The sequence below is a fragment of the Melopsittacus undulatus genome, chromosome 5 (genome assembly GCF_012275295.1).
Source record: "Melopsittacus undulatus isolate bMelUnd1 chromosome 5, bMelUnd1.mat.Z, whole genome shotgun sequence".
Taxonomy (NCBI): Eukaryota; Metazoa; Chordata; class Aves; order Psittaciformes; family Psittaculidae; genus Melopsittacus; species Melopsittacus undulatus.
Window position 1 is genome coordinate 3087828 of NC_047531.1, and position 19012 is coordinate 3106839.

At 42.4% G+C, this 19012-nt stretch overlaps 1 protein-coding gene across 1 annotated transcript in view; it reads left to right on the top strand.

Moving 5' to 3' along the window:
• Positions 1 to 16346, top strand: part of SFMBT2 (Scm like with four mbt domains 2) — a 96462-nt gene extending 80116 nt beyond the window's left edge. Inside the window, exons 15-20 of the mRNA XM_034063096.1 lie at positions 2245 to 2354; positions 10121 to 10296; positions 11315 to 11487; positions 13660 to 13908; positions 14059 to 14187; positions 16194 to 16346. Coding sequence (XP_033918987.1) covers positions 2245 to 2354; positions 10121 to 10296; positions 11315 to 11487; positions 13660 to 13908; positions 14059 to 14187; positions 16194 to 16334 — 978 coding nt within the window. The 3' untranslated portion in view covers positions 16335 to 16346. The remainder of the gene's footprint in view (positions 1 to 2244; positions 2355 to 10120; positions 10297 to 11314; positions 11488 to 13659; positions 13909 to 14058; positions 14188 to 16193) is intronic.
• Positions 16347 to 19012: the final 2666 nt, after the last annotated feature.

Here is a 19012-nt window from a genome sequence, read left to right on the forward strand (position 1 = left end):
ATCAAGGTAAATTTCCCACAAGAACCAGTGTTCTTTTTTCTCCCTAGTGTTTAGTAGTCTGAAATATAAAGTGATAATGTTCAAAGGAAACAGTGTTAAGACATTGATGGACTTCTGCTGTGGGTTAAAATGCCAAGTCCAATGGCTTGTTTGAGATACAAGAAGAGTAAAAACCAGAGGTTTTAAAAAAAATAATTTATTTTTCCTAAAAGTGAAATGTTTATTCTTACAAAACAGTCTTTAAAACTTGGATTTGAAGTTTACAGAGTCCTGCTGATGGCAAGCCAGCTTGGAGAAAAGTCCTAGTATTGTTAGTGTCCAGGCCTGGAGTTGATTAGGTGTCTGGGATGACGTCCAGACATGGTCATGCAGTTATATAGAGGGTTGGGTTTTGTTTTTTGCTCATTTTCTAACTGTTCTGACAACTACAAACACCATCATCCTGATAAAGGAGCAGGACAGCACTGTTGGTGGGAAACAAACAGCTTTCCCACAGCAAGTAGGGTGGTTTTAGAAGCATGCTAAAGGACACCTTTCCCAACAAGCTCTTACATAGGCATTAAATAACTCCCTGGATTTGCTGATCAAGAGGGGAACACATCTGATGAGTTGTGAATGAGTGTAGGAGCTACCCAGGCACTTGATGTGTTTTGAAAACCCACCTTTGGCTTCCTTACATTGAGTCTCAGTGCCTCTGTATCAGAAGCCAGTGCCCATCAGTTTGTATGGTGAGAGGCAGGCAAGAAAATATGCAGATGAGCAACTGGATGGGCTCACTCAGCTTTCTTTTGTTCTCTTGGGAATCTGTATGACTTAGTAACCAGCTGTGTGAAGAGATGGGAACCAGCTGGAAAGCTGTGGGTAAATCTGTGTGGTGGGTTCCCCATATGTGAGGTAGGGAATGTGCTCCTGCCATTCCTCTTACAGTGCTCCGAGACATACAGATGATCAGAGCTGCATAAGACATTGGTGCTATTATTGGCCATTGCTTTAGGTGTCTCTAATTGTACTTTTTTGAAGTATGGTTTGAGTAACATTTTCAAGGGCCCAATAATAAGTCAAAATTTGCTTCTAATAAATAACCTAGCTAAACAACTCAAACCACTGCTGTTTTCCATGGTACTGTGCATCATTAAGAGAAGCCCTTGCCTAAAAATGATTATCCAAGGTTTTCAAAATGTGAGTGAATCCTCAGGTTGCTGGATTTAAAAACAGAACAAAAACCCCAAACCCAACAACTCAGGAAAGAAAAATCATTAAAAAAATCCAAACCCAAAACTCCCCCAAGTCCCAACAACAAACAGAACCCCTTCAACATAAAGCACATTGAGTTTTGCAGTATGACCTAGTTAGTTTTTAATCTCTGATGAACCATGTTCATGGGTACTGGGGAAACTGAACACTCATCATGCTGGAATCATTTGCAGACCCCCAGAGAATTAAGAACAGGCGTTAGGTAAAGAGCTAAATTATGTCAAAACCAATTCAGACTCACTATGGGGTCATTCATGTGCATACAATGCAGAGTGTTCAAACACATGGTCTGCTGCTGTTAAGAGATTTGTTTTTCTTGTATTTATCTCCATAGGCCAAGTGCAGACTGTTAAATCTTGGATTCCCTTAGCCAATAGCAGGAATTGGTTTTATTCTTGGAGTCTTTGGATTAAATGGATTGGCACATGTGTTTTGTTGTAAAGAGTGGACACACACTGGGTTTCAGGCACACCTCCTGCAAACTCTTTTTGTGCAGACTTCATTAATATTCTGCTAATACAGTCAATGCATGCAGCATTCAGACACTTAAGACACATATTGCTGGCCTCAAGTATGTGAATTCCCCTTTTGGCATTCCATATGTAATGCTCCACGACTGTAGCTGGTTGAGCCATCAGAAGCATTTTCATTTTCTATTAAATTGAGCAACTATGGACACAGTGAATGGAATCTCCTTTGAGTGAGAGGGTCTGTCTCAAAGAAAAATGGCTTAACATGAGATTTTGGGAGTTAGATGGCAGCATTTGATACAGTTACCCTATCAGGCCGATGTGTCATCTACAATATGCTTGGCGCATTCATCGAATCTGGGACCTCCTCTAATCGCATCTGGAACTTACCCTGTGCAGCCTTGGATCAAAATAGGCACCTGTAAGATGCTCCTGCCTGTGCAGTACCTGGTTTCCTATTTATTGTAGTCAGGGACTACTTTTAAACCCATCGGTGTTGTCTGTTTTGTCTCTTTGATAGGTTCTCAGCATGGTGATCAATGCAGCTTACAAGCCAGGGAGCGTTTTACGAGAACTGCAGCTAGTGGAAGACCCTCAGTGGAATTTCCAAGAGGAAACACTTAAAGCAAAGTAAGTCTTCAGTGTGTGCCCTTTTACTTGGGAGAACAAGGGACTTTTTTTTTCCTATTGTCAGATTTCTACTTTTCTAATTATCATTTTGCTTCATTGAATTATTCGGCTCATTCTGTAGCAACTTCAATGAAATACTCACCTGAATGGTTCATTTCTGTTGTCTTTCTCCAGGCAGCCATCCAGATTTTGATGGAAAATGTCATGTTCCTTCAGTGAAGTCCTGAATTTTATAAGCTGTTCTTATAAGCTTGGCTGCTATTGAATTAACTCAATTCCTGGCTTTCTAAATGTAGGAGTATTACTTCTTTTCATAAAGAACCTGTCATTATAATGCACAAAAAGCTGTTGAGAACAAAAATAAGTGCAAACAAAATAGCAAGGACACATTTTTGAGCAGGAGAGTGTTAGAACAAAATAACAACAGATTTGAGATTCATGTCAAAATTTGCTTCAGTCCTCATCTAAACAACACCTTAAAAGCCTGTGTATCTATAAAATACTCCATTTCCCCTTCCAACTTTAAAATCTCCCCCTTTATGTCTTCTTTACGTAATGTGCACTACACTTAGGATGTATTTCAACAGCCATTGTCTCTCTGAAAGAGGGGAGTCTCACCTAAGCACTCTCAAAAGTCCCTCCGAAGAGCAATTCTTCCCACTTCCGAGATGGATGTCAACGAACAGTTCGTTGAAGACAGCTATCTTCTTTGACTAACTTGGTCACATTGACTTTCTGAGTGCTGCAGTTAAATGCAGTGAATCTCACCCTTTGTACTGAACTCTGATACTCTTTTTCAAAGAAAAGCAGTTTTCTCTTGGTTATTTGAAATGATTGGCTGTCAAATATGGCACTAGTGATTGCTATTATATGTGCTCTTTGGCCATGCAGATATTGCAGAAAGTTCATGTGTGCTGTGTTTGAAGGAGAGAATTGAGAACCTTTTGTTCTGTGCACTCGGAAACTGCTTTTCTAAAGGAGGACTGCAAATAGAAATGAAAAGCTGCTAGAAAATCCTGGTTTTAATTTGCTGCTTTCACCCATGTGGAAAGTCCTGGTTTTGTGTTTGTCAATTGAAATTGTGTGAATGGAAATCTAAAAGTCACCCTTGCACATGCAGATTTTCATTCTAAAAATGAAACATTCATTTTTAATGTGTCTGTGACACATTAAAATATGTGTCTGTGTCTGTGACACATTAAAAATCATAGTCTGTGATCTCGTTTTCATTGATTCCAGGCTCACCCACCTTGTACTAGCAAGTGTCAGATAATGCACTCCTACAGGTACTTAGCAGCTGTGAAACCAAGTTGTAGTGCCCCATCTTAGTAGCCTATGTTGCAAAGAATTGAGCCTATGGGCAGTTTTTGTGTTACCAGTATCCAAAACAGGACTTTGTTGGGATTTCTCATTGGAGTGTGGGGATCTGCCTTGGGTAAAAGCCACAGTCTGATTCTTAAGGCTGCTTTAATGCTTGTTTCTAATGAAAACGTTCAACTGACGTTCAGGTGCAGTGGTGTCTTGTCCTTGATAGTCTGCTATGTCTACAACCCAATCTACTGTGACCCCAGGCAGCCTGTTGACTCTGTGTGTGCTTACACAAGGAAGACCAACTTAGTTATGAGCACATGCACTCCTAAAGACTGTCACTCATCTGTATCACATCATTTCTTGCCCACCCTCACTGTTTCTTGCTGTGCTAATCATACTAATGAGCACCTCCATCTCTGTTACTTCCTTCCAGGATGCTTCTTGTATCTGTTTCCTCCTCCCATCTATTTAACAGGGAAGGCAGCCTGCTGGGATATAGCTTAGATCTATATAGCCTGCCAAGTGAAAGTGTACTACTGCTTTCTAGCAAGGAGGTTTTGTGTTTTATGTTGTTCAGTCTCAGGTTGTGTAGGTGTTCCTGTATGATGACTGCCCCAGGAGGTAACAACGTCAGCTCTTCAGTGAATCAAGCAGGATCTTTTAACTTCATCAAGCCATGGAATAAATCATTACAGGCTCAGAGCTGGGACAGCATGTTTGGGGTGACTTCTGAGGGCAGCAATGTATTCTCATTCAGTGTGGCATTATCCTCTGGCTCCTGAGGAGACCGAGCTCATAAGGCTGGACAGCACCTTGTTGCTGTAGCTGTCTGGCTCCTGAGGCTTGAGCTCTGTTCACAGAGCAGTGCTTGGTGGTCATACCAGCTTGCCTATGTGTAGTTTGAGCACTTTAAAGAGTGGGTGACAGAGGGTTGATATGCTCTAAGACTGACTACTCTCGGACTTCCTTCTTTTTTCTTTCCTGAGTTTGCTTGAGTTGTTTCATCAAGAAGCATATGAGACGTTTAATTGCATTTAGTTGCACAGAAGCAGAAAAGAGAACGTGGTCATGAAATGAGATGCACAAATGACACCTGACATGTTACATCAGGTATGACAGTCAGTTGTGCTCCAGAATCTCAGAGACCTGTAATGAGCAAACGCCTGTCTACACCAACTTGCAACTACACCATCTCCCAATGGTGTCTTGTTGCTAATGATGACAGCTCTAAAGCCAGCTGGAGCGTCTGTGCTGTAATGTGACATGTCGTGTCACCGCCTTCCTTCTGATGTAAACTGACAACTCTTTGGATCTTGACAATGTTGTTTGTTTGCGGTGATGGCAGCAGGAGGGTAGAGCAAAAGGAGAGGGAGGAGGATGGTGAAGAGAAGGCTGGTTTTCCCATCAGCCCAAACGCCAAAGTATGCAGTGCCAGGAATGCATTACCTCCATCCTAGGGCAACCTGCACTTCGTTTACTCTGCTCTCAGGAGTGACCAGCATGGAATCAATTATGCTAGCCTTGCAGAGAAGATAAACAATTTAGATTGTCTAAAGAGATTCTTCTGCAATGTGTGATGGCAGTCGCTTCCCATCAGTGCTCCTGGCGCTCTGTGAAAATAGTCAAACCTGATTTATTGGTGATGATGAGTTAGAAAAGTCAGGCCTGATCCTCTGAATTCTCATGAGGGTCAACCGCAGCTGTAGGCATTCAACCATTATAGTTTTGATGCTTTAAGTGCCTCCATCTAGATTTTGCTTCCCACTTTTACATAAAATTCCTGAGGGACTTTATTAAGAATTTTAGTTTCTAAGGGCTGTAAATGGGCTACTTGAGCTTACCTATTTTTGCAGGACTTTGGACATGAACAGGACTGGTGTTTGCAGAGACTTACCTCCTGGGTCTTGTATAAAGCCTGTTTGATCAAATTAAGAAAGATGAGTATTCCTGCACTCCTTCATTAGATGAAATCTTGAGAGTTGCCTAAGTCTGAGTCAAGTAGCTGAGCTCTAGGGCTGTTTACCACCCCATCACAGACACTACTGCTTATTTATGAGGCTGCGTATCAAAGAAAGTCTGTTCCCTGTGGATGCTTTAGAAGCCTTTCACTTACGATAGATGATGCTGAGGTGTTCAAAGTGTTCTTTGCTGTCAATGGTTGCTCTCAAGCCTCCCAGGTCCCTGTTACTGTTTGAGGGAGTGAAGTGTTACCCACAGTAAGTGGAAAAGAAACTACACACACTATAAGCAAACTGGATATGCACAAGTGTGGAACCAGATGGGATGCAGCCAGCTCTGCTTGAGAGAACTGCCCAGTGTCATTACAAGGTCACTCCCTGTCATGTTTGAAAGGTGTTGATAATCAGGGAAGTTTCCTGATGTCTGGAAAAAGGCAAAAATCACACCTCCATCTCAAGAAGGGCAAGGAGAATCCAAGTTACTACAAGCTGTCAGCCTAACGTTCCTGGAAAGGTTATTAGGCAAGTCCTCCTGGAAGACATTTCCAGGAACATGCAGGACTAATATATGACTGGCAAGAATCAGCATGGATTTATGAAGGGCAAGTTGTGCCTGGTGTTAACTGTGATAACTGGTTTGGTGGTTGAGGGAGAAACTGTGGAAGTTACTTATGTTGACTTTGGCAAGGCTTTTGACACAGTCTCCCACAAGTTGTTATAACCAAGCTGTGGAGATGTGGATTGAACATGTGTGGTGATGGAAAACTTGACTGGACAACTGAACCCAAATGGTATGAAGTCCAGGTGGCAGCCAGATACAAATGGTGGTCCTCAAATGTCAGTACAAAGCTACAGCTCATTTTGATCTTCCACATCAGCTCTACCACGTACTTCTTGAGGCACTGCAAAGATGAAGTGTGGACTGGTGGTCTTCTGTGCCAAGTACTGGAGATAGAAGTCATTACGACCTTGTGGAATGACTTAAACCCTTTTTTTCCATAATCAGCAGGAGACTTGTCCTTACAACCAGAACAGTTCTAGGTCTCTTTCTGAATCCTGCCTTCAAGAATACAGAATATCACTGGGTGATTTGGAGGAAGATAACTTCTCATGTTTGGCAGACTTCAGGCTAATAAGACAAACCGGGAATTTCTTACACAAGAATAGATTGGAATTCTTGGTTCCCCAAAAGGAAATTCAGGCTTTTTAGCTACTGAGCTCAAACTAGTAGTAAAGATTGTCAGAACTGTGGGCTATATCCTTATGAGGAGACTTTTGAAAATGAGGGTAGTCTCAATGTTCTTGCTGTTTGAAGTGTCTTCAACAGAAGATTTTATGCTGTCATCACACAGTCCCTAAATAGAGCCTTCCTAGAAGGCATTTTGTTCTCACAATCTCTTTTATCACCAAAGGGACCTTCAACAGAAGAATGATATTGCCAGCTAAGTACTATTAGGTTAATATTGTTGCTCATGGATCAGCAATATTCTGAGGATGTTTCTCATTGAAATAGTTTCAGCCGTAATGATTTCTTCAGTTTTGGGAATCTGAGAGGAAGGAAGGGGAGAGGAAAGAAAGATTCCTTTTGCTTCATGATTTCTGAGAAGCCTGGAAATGTTATGCTGCCATGCTGTGAATGCTTACAAGTGGTTGGGAAAATAGAAAACATCAATAGGAGTGTCAGCAATTGGTAATTCTTTGAGCAATGCTAATGAAATAGGGCTTTCTGATTATATCCAAAGGAGCTCTTGCCACATGGCTGTCCTAGAACAGCTCAGATTACATTTGGTGGTGTTTGTATTAAAAATCTTTAGTATGTGAGGAATATGGAAAACATTACTAGAACCTGGTTTATTGTTGAAAGAGGTGCTGCCAGGGCCAAAACCATGTGAAAAATATTACTGCATCCAGTACTAACACCTTGATTTATTGAGACTGATTGCTACAGTCATGTTCATTCCCATTTTGAGATTCATTCTGTTAATTACAATGCGTGTTACATTCAAAGCAGACTGAAATCAGTCAGTTATTCATTTTCTTCATTTCATCTTTTTCTTTCACCAGGCACTTTAGTTCAATGGGGCCTTTCTGGGCAGCCAACACAATAGGAAGCACACAGAAAAAGTCAGCCATCCTTGAATAATACCCATCAGGCAGCTTTCTTAGCTTGTAAGAAAGAAGATCAAGAGAAGAGTTGATTACAGCGCTTTTGCAGGGAAACAAAACCAGATGCAGTCTTTTCATCCTGGTGGTGAAAGTCAGAACAAGGACAAATAAATGTAACTTAAATCCAGACACATCCAGTCATAAAATGAGGCACAGGCTCATGAGGTAGAGGTACAGGTGCTCCTGCTGCCAAGATTCTTCTAGTGTGGAGACCCTCAAGGGGAGGCTGGTGCTTTTCTGGAAGTGATGCTTTAGTCCAACCAGCGTGTTGTTGGGGTTCAGGTGAAGGTAAGACTCTGAAACTCTGCAGCCTGTCACAGGACTCAGACTTACTGACCTAGGCTGTCATTAAACTTAATGGCTCCTGTAGAAGTAATAAGGGCAGAAATCTCTTCAAACACACTGAAAAGAAATATAAAATGTTCAGAAGTATATATTTAAATGCCCATGGAATTTGTTCTTTTGATATTAGGTATATTGCCAAACCCTCTTTAGCTAGCTTGCCTATGCAGTTATTTCATAAGGAAGCCGGGATAACAGTGCTCTGTACCTGGAAGGAACACTTTTTCCGTTTTACATCATCTGTCCAGGTCTGTTGGGGTGCATTAAGTGTTGGCTTATTAAGTTATTCATTCATTAATTCATTCATTCTTTCATTCAGGTGAATGAATCCAGCATTGTCTCCGTGACCTGGGGTCCTTGGTTGTGCACTCATGGGCTATTAGAGACTAGTGCCTTGCCGAAATGCTGGTTTAGGTTATGAAAGAATTTTGTGTTGAGGTAACAGTTTGGATCAAGTCTTTTGTGACTTGAGAATGATTGATCTAGGCTCTCCTCAGACCCAAGTTTCATTTGGATACCCCTTCATAACACTTCATATCCCACAGTTGGAAACCCTTTCCCTGTACACCAGGAAAGAGCTTTTGGGAGGAAAAGCAGCAAAAAGTGGTTTTTCAGTTGCTTTGTGCAACTCATTTAAACTTCCAGAGAGAGAATAGGGTCCAGACACATGCTGAGTATTTTAGCTCTTCAGCCCCATCTCCTTTGTTTCACCTTCTCCTCCTCTTCCTCTTCCATACCTGATTATCAGCAGCTGATTCCCTGCTCGGGAAATGTGAGTCTTAATACACTTACAAATGCTTTTTCTCATTTTTCCTGATGACTGTCATGAAAGGATCTTTGTCTTTCATTGCCTTCCATCCAGTAATCTTTCTTCCACTGTTCCTTCCTCTTTTGTGTCTGTTACTTTTCTCTCACCTAAGCACATTTATAATGCCTTAGTACCAGGCTCTTGCATGACTGCCTCTTGTGTTATGTTCCCTAAGATGTGTAAGAGATGTTTTAACAACCTTATCTCACTGTTTACAATAGCTCTGTGCTGCTGTTTAATAAATTATAGGGATAATTGGTTTTTCAGAGTTCACATCTACAACGTATTCCAGCGGGAATGTAACTGTATCTTTCTTAGCCATTTATTGCCAGAAACACTTCATATAAAACAGTGAAATAAATGTTTTAGTAGCACATGGATAACAAATTTAAGGCAAACATTTCAGTGCAGGTTTCTGCTCTAAGCACTCCCTGTAGGAATCAGTTTTTAGGGCTTGTTGCTGCAGCCATGTTACACAACTCAAGAGATTCCTGGTTAGTTCCTCGGGTTTTGTAATGCCCACATCACTTACTGGTGAAGTCATCTGGTCCCAGTATGGCAGACAGTGCAGTTTCACTCAGATACTTCTTCACATTGTATGTATCCCAGTAACCACAGTTTGCCGGCACAATGAAACTGGGGGCTTGTTGTGAGCTGGAATGTGAAGTGAGAGCTGCCTCAAGAAAGATGGCAATGGAGAAGACTAGAAGTGTATTGAGGGCTTATAGAAGCGGTCTTAAGTTGCAGCCGGCCCACACAATGGTGACCAGAAGGCTCTGCAAGGCATATAAGCTTCTCATCACAAGTCATTATAAGAAGAGAGACTACATCTCTCTCCATAAAACTTAGCATCCTTTCATAGTATAGACTTGCTGTCCTGTGTAGTGTCCTCACCAAGCCTACTGTGTTTTTTTTTTCCATGGCATCTACAGATACATTCAGTCTGCATATGCATTTCTTAAGATATCATGTCCATACGTCTGATTCATTTCACCCTGCCTTTCCTTTGTAAAGTCCATCTGAAATGGAGCCACTAAAACAATTGGACCTATCCTGCCTTCCTAAGGGAGGCACTCCAAAAGTCATTAAGAAAGGTATCTCCCTAACAGAGGAGTCTGGTCCTTAGCATTGAAGGACATCGCTTGGTTGGTGACATGAGGCTGTCTTGTACTCTTTTCTAGGTACAGAGGGAAGACATACAGGGCGACTGTTAAGATTGTGAGGACATCGGATCAGGTAGCAGATTTCTGCAGAAGAGTCTGTGCAAAGTTGGAGTGCTGCCCCAACTTGTTCAGTCCTATGCTGGTGGCTGAAGTCTGCCCAGAGAACTGTTCCATTCATACTAAAACCAAGTACAGTGAGTATTGGCCAAAATGCTTCTCATTGCTACCTGGGAGTTAGAGCAGTGGAAGACTGTGCACCAGCTAGTGATGGAGAACAGGATTTGTGTAATAACATTAATACTGAGTAGGTTTCATCCCATCTAAGAGCAGTTACTTAATCCTGACTGGGCCACCATAAGCTCCCTTAATATTCTCTGCAGAGAAATAGACATCTCCATCTCACTTCATCCTAATACATCTGTTTGAAAGTAATTTATTTTCAGAAGGTTTGCGTTTCCCTTCACGTGTAAAGTTAATATAACGAGCACATAAAAGGAAGCTGCAGCTGAGATTTAAACTACCTCTGAGATAGTTTTGTTAGGTGAGATGAATCCTGTCCTACTCAGTGAATAGTTTCTGGCATACACAGCAGCACAATCCAGTATCATGATGCTGACGTGCTGGAAGGGATTTGGGAGCACTGACTCTCTTCTCAGGGTTTGTAATACTTAAACGTATTCCTGCCTATTCAGAAAGGCTGAAGCTAGGCATGTGTTCAACAGGTTTTTTTTTGTTGTCAATGTTACTGATATTACTGATTCCAGAACAGGTCAGGAAAGTTGTGTAAGTGCTGTCTTTCTTCCACAAAGGTTGCAAGAAACTAATACGATCCACTCTCTGCTGAAAACATTAGCAACTGAGAGTGTATATAGCACATAACTCATGCAGAAGTGCATTGGATCAAATCTGGAGCATGTTGGCCTCTCTCCCTCCAAATCACTGCTCTGCCTAATGGAAGCTTTGCTAAAGTACCTATTGTTAAACTCTGAATAACTCATCATCAATAAATTTGTACACACAAGAGTTGTAGCTGTCTGTGCTAGTCCAAGATGATGTATTTAAACTGTACAGTTTTTCCAAATCAGTGTCTTTTAAAGTCCCTTGTAAAAGTGCTCCTAGAAGTGCAGTACTGAATCAGTAGCAAGAAGCAAGCTGAAGTTTCCTTCTCTTGGTATTAAAGTTTTTAATGGGTATTGTGCTCCATCTCTCCAGCTTATTACTATGGGAAGAGGAAAAGAATCATTAAGCCACCAATTGGGGAAAATAACAGCATGAAAAGTGGACACGTCAAGCCAGCCAGACGCAGGAAAAGGCGGAAATCCATCTTTGTGCAGAAGAAAAGGAGGTCGTCAGCTGTTGATTTGAATGCTGCGGGCTCTGCAGAAGTATGTTTATCACTGGGATAAATCAACAATAGACCCTTAGTGCTTTTTTGTCTCCCCATCTGCATCTTGCTTTTGGGGACCTTCTTAGCAAACCTTAACGCTTTCAATTCGTGTTTGAATCCCTCCTTGCTGTTCTGTTCATCTAAGGCCAGTCTGCTTTTAATGGGACATTTTGGGGACTTTTACCATTATCCATGCTAGAGTTAGCAATTAGGGGCTTTGCTCCCACCTTCATAAGGCTCACTAGCTAACATGCTGCCTAATATTACATCTTTGTTTTCTTTTGCTTCCTTGTAAGCCTGTAGGCAGGCAGATGAGCCTGTGCTGTGCACAGAGTGAAGGTCTGTGATCTGTGTCCAAGATCTCTAAGAATGAGGAGAGGCTGAGGGAGCTGGGTCTCTTTAGCTTGGAGAAGAGGAGACTGAGGGGTGACCTCATCAGTGTGTACAAATATGTAAAGGGTGGGTGTCAGGATGATGGAGCTAGGTTTTTTCAGTGATATCCAGTGGTAGGACAAGGGACAATGGGTGTAAACTGGAGCATAGGAGGTTCCACGTTAACATCAGGAAGAACTTCTTTACTGTAAGAGTGACAGAGCACTGGAACAGGTTGCCCAGGGGGGTTGTGGAGTCTCCTACGTTGGAGATATCCAAGGCCCGCCTGGACAAGTTCCTGTGTGATGTACTCTAGGTTACCCTGCTCTTGCAGGGGGTTGGACTGGATGATCTTTCGAGGTCCCATCCAACCCTCGGGATTCTGGGATTCTGTGACTTATAATAAATAACTCATTGTGGTTTCAAGGGCTTTTATTTTTTTCATTAACTATTCATGGTATTTTTGACTCACAACATCAGCCAATAGATGTTTGAGAAGCTTTAGAACACAGGCAAATAGTTTGTGTCCCAAATACATAGTAATTGAAGCCTCAGTCTTTCCAGTATGCTGTGTGGTATGTCCTAGCTTCAGCAGTGATTCATGTCCAGATACAACGTGGAGCAGACCTAGTTCTATGTGAACAACTCACGGGTGATTTTCCCATGATAGTAATGACAACATTTATGTGTGGTTTCCCTTCCTCAGCTGAGTGCCAGTGATTGCTGCTTTGTGTAATGTGAAATAAAACTGATTTACTTAAATTCCCTCTACTTCAGCTGGAGGGGAATATTTTACTTAGTTTTCAGTTGATTGCTTGCATCTTCATGACTTGATCCTCATTTAGGTGTAGTTCTGCTTGATTTCCTTAGATTATATCTGCTTCAAAAGATTTTTAACTCATGTTAAGCCTAAATCAACCATTAGCCAGGTTTTTCAACCTTTCAGCCAAAATAACTTTGTCTACAGTTGCTTTTTCACTTAAGACCTAAGGATATGGCTTGAATGCATGCTTATGCTTTGATTAGAGCTAAGCTGTTGAAACCATTTTAGCAATTATATATACATATGTATACACACATACATGAATTTAAAATATATGTATACAAAGTTCAAATACACAGTTTCCATTGGTTGGTGTGTGCTTGCAGGCTCTGTGTGACAGAAATAACAAGAATCTAGTACAATATCCCTTAGATTTAAATTTGTGCTTAACCTTTAGCAGTTAAGTGTTGGGCTGAAAGTAGGGAAATCCATGTGAAATCCTCTTCACAGAAATGCCAGATAAGGAGTCAAGGACAAATATGCACTTGTACATCTTCGATATTTTTACAAGGCACCCAAATTTCTTGCATTTCTATACCAGTGACACCCATGACACCTGAAGTAAGGTGGAGGTTTAAATCCAAGCTTATTTCTGATTTTATATAATCTCAAGCATCCTGAATTTCATTTTATCCTTTTAGTATTTTCAGTTTCCCCTTTTCATGCACATCTTCAGTGCCACAGTTTGAGATACCAGCCCAATGTAGGAACAGTTGATGCCAGATGAGTTATTGCTGTTGACCTTTTGTTAGAAACAGATGAATGATTTGCCCGTCATTAATTTTTTTTCTTCTACAAATCTAAATTGAGGGCTAATCTACTTAGCACTGCAATGAAAATAAGATAATTTAGTTAAAATAAATGTTAACCTGGACCAGCATGGGGATAAACTTTCAGTTTGACCTAGTGCCTTCTGATTTGCTGCTGCATTAATCTCTGAGCCTGGATCCTGTTTCTCTGATGGTTCTTGTGCAGGAGAGTGAAGATGACGAGCCGGATGTGATGGAGGATGAGACAGGAAGTGAGGAAACCAGCTCAGAGCTCCGGGATGACCAGACAGATACCTCCTCTGCTGAGGTCCCCTCCACCAGACCCAGGCGAGCAGTCACCTTGAGGAGCAGTACTGAGTCAGACAAACCTCCTCCCATGGAGAGAGCCCGGCGGAGCCGGAGACCACAACCCCATTCCTACAGTGAGACAGAGAAGTGCACTCAAGTCAAGGAAGTGAGTATGTCCATAGGCTTTCACTCGCGATAGCAGCATTCTTCCTAAATCAGTCTTCAGTGCCAAGCCTTCCTCATCTGAGGAGGGCATCCTTGCCCTGATACTACACAAGGTAGTTTTCTTTATGAGGCCTTTTGATTTTCTTTATAGGAGATTAAGCAAGAAGAGGAGGAGAAGCTCATCCTGGACAGTAATCCATTGGAGTGGACTGTGACTGATGTTGTGAGGTTTATTAAACTGACTGACTGTGCACCCCTTGCCAAAATATTTCAGGAGCAGGTAGAAGTCTTTATAACTCACCTTTTTGTGTCTGTGGTGTCTATTCCCATCACAAAAACAGAGCAGCATGTATTACCTTGGTAGCTGGGCTTGGGGCTTTGACAAAAAGATTATGAGCAGACTTTAGATCCCATTGGGCCAAGTTGGCAAGGCATGGAAACCATTAGAAGCTTGAGTCAGAGGCTCGCCAGATACTCAGAGAGACCAAAAACCCCATAGCTTGATTCCTTGTGAAAAACATGAGGTTTAGACCTTTCTAGTTCATGCCAAGGTCCATAGCACCATCCTGGAGTCACATAGGTGGGCATCTCAGTGTAGAAGCAGTTCATGGGTATCTGGTACATAGCAAGCTGTCTCTTCTGTCCGCATAGATTCCACCTTCTTTAAAAACATCAGCCTGGGCAGCAGAAAGCTTCTACTTGAACCCACAAGTGTTTGTCTGAGTTTTGTCACTAACACCTAAATAACTTGAGCGTGTAGATACCAGCTTCCCATCTACATCCCTCTGAAGATGTGGGAATCAGGCTCTTGAATGGCCTGGTTTTAGGAGATGCCAGGCATTTCCCCAGTAAGCAGATAGATTTTCAGGAGTAGGAGCCAATGTTCTTCATCTCAAATCGGTGTGAACATGTAAAATTTATGTAGAAGCAGCCATTCTTTGGTTAATGAGTGACAGCCACTGCTGAAAATAAAGGGCAATGCTGAGAAATAGTTAGAATGAAGCAAGAGTACTTAATTAGGCCATAGCTGATGGGGAACTGCACATTGAACTACCTTTGATTCTTCACTATGAGTGACTCTGTACTTGAGTAAAGCTGCTTGAACTGGGAGAAGCTGAAGTCTAGAGCAAGACTGAAACACTCCATAGTGAGATGCTGTAGTCTCTGTGTCACAACATGCTCCAACCATTTGTTAATCAGCCTGGAATAACTCCAGGGCCTGAAAGCCAACCCTGTCTTTCCTTTGCCAAAGAGTTTTATGGGGACTTTAATCAAACACAGATGACTGGAGCTTTTCCTTATGATTTGCAAGGAAGCTCTGGTGCAATGGGACATGCCATCAGGATTCAGTGGAGGGAGAATCTGAACCATGGACAGTCCTGATCAAAGCATACATAAGGTGTCCAAATCCTCCTTGAGCTTAATGCTACCTAACCAGGGCTGTCCTGGGGAGTTTATGTTGTCTGTGAGTTACAGTGCTTTTTCTGTGCTTAGATTCTGATCCTTCCTAAGGGGTAGAAAGTAGTTTTGTAGCCTGCTTGTCTGCTTCTCAGTCCATTAAAGAATAAAGAGGACTTGAGCTCTTAATTAAGAGGAGGATCATAAAACCAAAGAAATCCCTAATAAACTTGCTTTTTGTCTGGCTAGCTAATGGAGTTTCGTGTATAGATATGACTGAGGAAAGGATGTGACCTCCAGATGTCCATCATAGCCTACACCATTCTGGGCTTTTGAGACATGAGAGATTTCAACAGCTCTGGGTGGTCCAGGACCCTCTGTCTTGGCTATTCAGCAGCTCAGGTGGAACAAGGCAGGTCCTGGGTGGACCAGGGAACATGGCACGGAGCAAGGCAGACATAAACCTGTGCTGAGCAAATCATGGGCCAAAAGATGTGGTGGAAGGGTGTGAGTTGGCAGAGACCAGTATCAGTTTCCCCATTCAGTTCCCTGCTGTATCTCATGGCCTGCCCTGTTTTGGTTCCTCACTCACAAAATGGGACTAATCAGACCTCTGTGGACCCTGCAGAGCTTCTTTAGGAGCTGATCCTGCATTTCAGGAGCTGAGAGGCTTTTGCCAAACTGTGGGCCTATGGAGACATGCTAGACAACTTCTGAAAAAGCATGAGGTATTCCAAAGAAACTAGGTGAGAGCAGCATCAAAACAGGAGAAAAGGGCAGAGGACAAAACCACCTTTAATTTTAGGGGCAAACTTCCCTTCTTGCTTATGCTTTCTGCCCTCCCGAGTCCACAAATAAAACCATTTTCACTGTTTTTTTTTACCCCAGGACATCGATGGCCAAGCCCTTCTGTTGCTGACACTGCCCACTGTGCAGGAATGCATGGAGCTGAAGCTTGGTCCAGCCATCAAACTGTGTCACCAGATCGAGCGAGTAAAAGTTGCTTTCTATGCACAATACGCCAACTGACTGCACTTCCCATTTTTTTCTGTTCTCCTTCTTGTTCACTCTCTTTTTTAACATTTCAACTTGTTCAAGGTTGGTTTTCTTTTTTCCTTTTTCTTTTCCAAGAATATGTGGAATTGGAAGCACTGGGAATTAATCTGTAGGGAAGAAAAAACCCATTAATCTACATGAGAAAACTAGCAACAAATTGAACTAATTTTTCTGTACTTGTAAAGCACACAAGAAGACTGCTGGCATCTCTCCTCAAGAGCCTCGCCAACACATCACACAGTGGTGCAAGGCCAGCACGGACCAGATCATAGAATCATAGAATGGTTTGGGTTGGAAAGGACCTTAAGATCATCCAGTTCCAACCCCCCTGCCATGAGCAGAGACACCTCACACTAAACTATATCACCCAAGGCTCTGTCCAACCTGACCCTGAACACCACCAGGGATGGAACATTCACAATTTCCCTGGGCAACCCATTCCAGTGCCTCTCCACCCTTACAGTAAAGAACTTCTTCCTTATATCCAATCCAAGATTGATGGCTTGTCATTCATGAAAACAAAGCTACCAGTGACAGATGCATTCCAAGGAGAAGGGTCAGACATTTCCAGATGGTGATAGTTTGTCTAGGCCAATTTCTGGACATGAATGTTTCTTTTAGCCAGCTCTGACACACTTCTTTCATATTGAAATGTAAGTGATCATTTGTAGCCTTACTTGGGTCTTACTGCAAATTTGATCTTAGTGATCAATGGGCTTTTTTCCTCCTGCCTCTCCAGTCTTACAAAAGGAAAAAGAGTTATACCAGTCATATGCTATTTGTTATTCCTGAGTGATTTATCAAAGAGGATTCGACCCTCGGTCTTTGTACGGTACCAAACAAAGCTGCAATGAACTGACAGGGGTGCAACAAAACCTAGTGTGTGTAATGCACCCTGAGCCATGCTGGCTGTGCACAATAAGCTGAATGTCTCTGTGATGGGATCTGTACAGTACTGCATTCTTGTACAGGAATATGCATGAAAGCTTCAAGCCCATCCTCTTTAAATCCAAGTTGCTTGAAGGACCTGACTTTGAGCTCCATAGGATGTGAAAGAAAAGGCTATTCAGGTTTTATGATGAGACTGGGTGAATGCTGGTTTCATTTGCACCTTCATGAATATGGTTGCTAGGTGGGAATAAAAAGCATCAGTCTTTTCAGGCTGTTTACACCATGGTGCTTTCGACAAGCTGAGGATCCAGCCCAACACAGTCTATATAAAGCCCCTAGACTGCCCCAAGTGCTCGATAGCAAAACAGGGGACTTGCTTCATGCCAAGCAGGGTGAGCACCAGAGAGGGTGAATAAATGGGTCAGGCACCTTGGGTTTGCCTCAGTTGTGTTTATAGGAGAAACATTTCCAATTTTCTTTTCAGGGGTATTGACCCTGTTAGTCCCACGTGCTGAGCCTGGATTTGCTGTAGCTCAGCAGGGTTTGGTGGCATCACAGTGATGTAAAATTCTCCCTAAAGCAAGAACCAAACTGGGACCAAGTATGAATTCTGCTCTGACTTTAAGGTGGAAGTGAATCCCTCCCTCAGGAGTTAATTGGTTTGTGCTGAGTTTTCACCTGATTTCATAAGAAACCACTGACTTTGGCAGACTTTTGTTGTTCTCAAACAGACCCTTGTTCCCTGGCCTCAGGAAACTCAGCTTGGAAATTGTACACAGCTCTGTTGTGATGCTGTGATGCCAAAGCCCACTCAGTGAAGACCTCTTAAGAAAGAAATCTAATTTCTAGCTCTAAATCTGAAGACACTCTTTATGGCCTGATAACTCCCACCTCAAGCACATGCAATATGGTGATAACAGACTTGGATCAGATAATCCTGCTGACCTCTGTGTGCTCAGAAGAACCTGTTGACTAACGCCAGGCTATAGCTGCTGCTTTCTCCTTCGTCAGTTTTCTTCTTAAATTCTTGGGATTAAAGGGGGAAAGCCTCAGAAATAAATATGCTGGATCTCATCTGAATCCACCCTAGAGCATGTGTTAGGCAAGAATTACTGACTCTATTTGCCATGCATCACTGGGGAATTTCTAGTCTTTCAGTGAGTTTCCCTATTTTCCACTGAGGAATGTGATGGGTGCAACTGCTGCTGGCTGGGCCAGGTACTGGCAACTCCTGAGACTTCGTCAGAAACTTCCTGACATGAGGGATCAGCAGGACTGGATCTGTTCCTGATGTTGTCTTGTACTGGAGATCCTGTTGTTCAAGTTTGAATCAGCTGAGCAGAAAAGTAGTCACCTCTGTATCAGATGGTTTTCTTTTGTTTCTCAGAAATCCAGAAGTTTTCAGTAGTGGTACAGACATTCGAACACTGGGTTTTAGACTGGATTTCCTACTGATGGTAGCAGTGGACTGTGTCCATGCAACTGGTTTGACAAGTCCTTTGGATCAATCTTAGGATCCCCCGTCTCTGAAGACAAAAGGATTGTGCCCAGCAGAATGAGAGCACAGTTCCTTCTTGCTTCAGCCCAGTCCTTCTAATGGCTGGTACATTTGTCAGCAGGAGAGAGCTTCTAAAGGACTGCTGTCAGGAGAACTGGTGTATGAGGACATTCAAGAAAGTGAAGCAGAATGGCTGTTCTCTAACCAGCATTCCAGCACTGATCCTTTACTTGGCACATCCACCTTCATCTGAGCTTCCTTT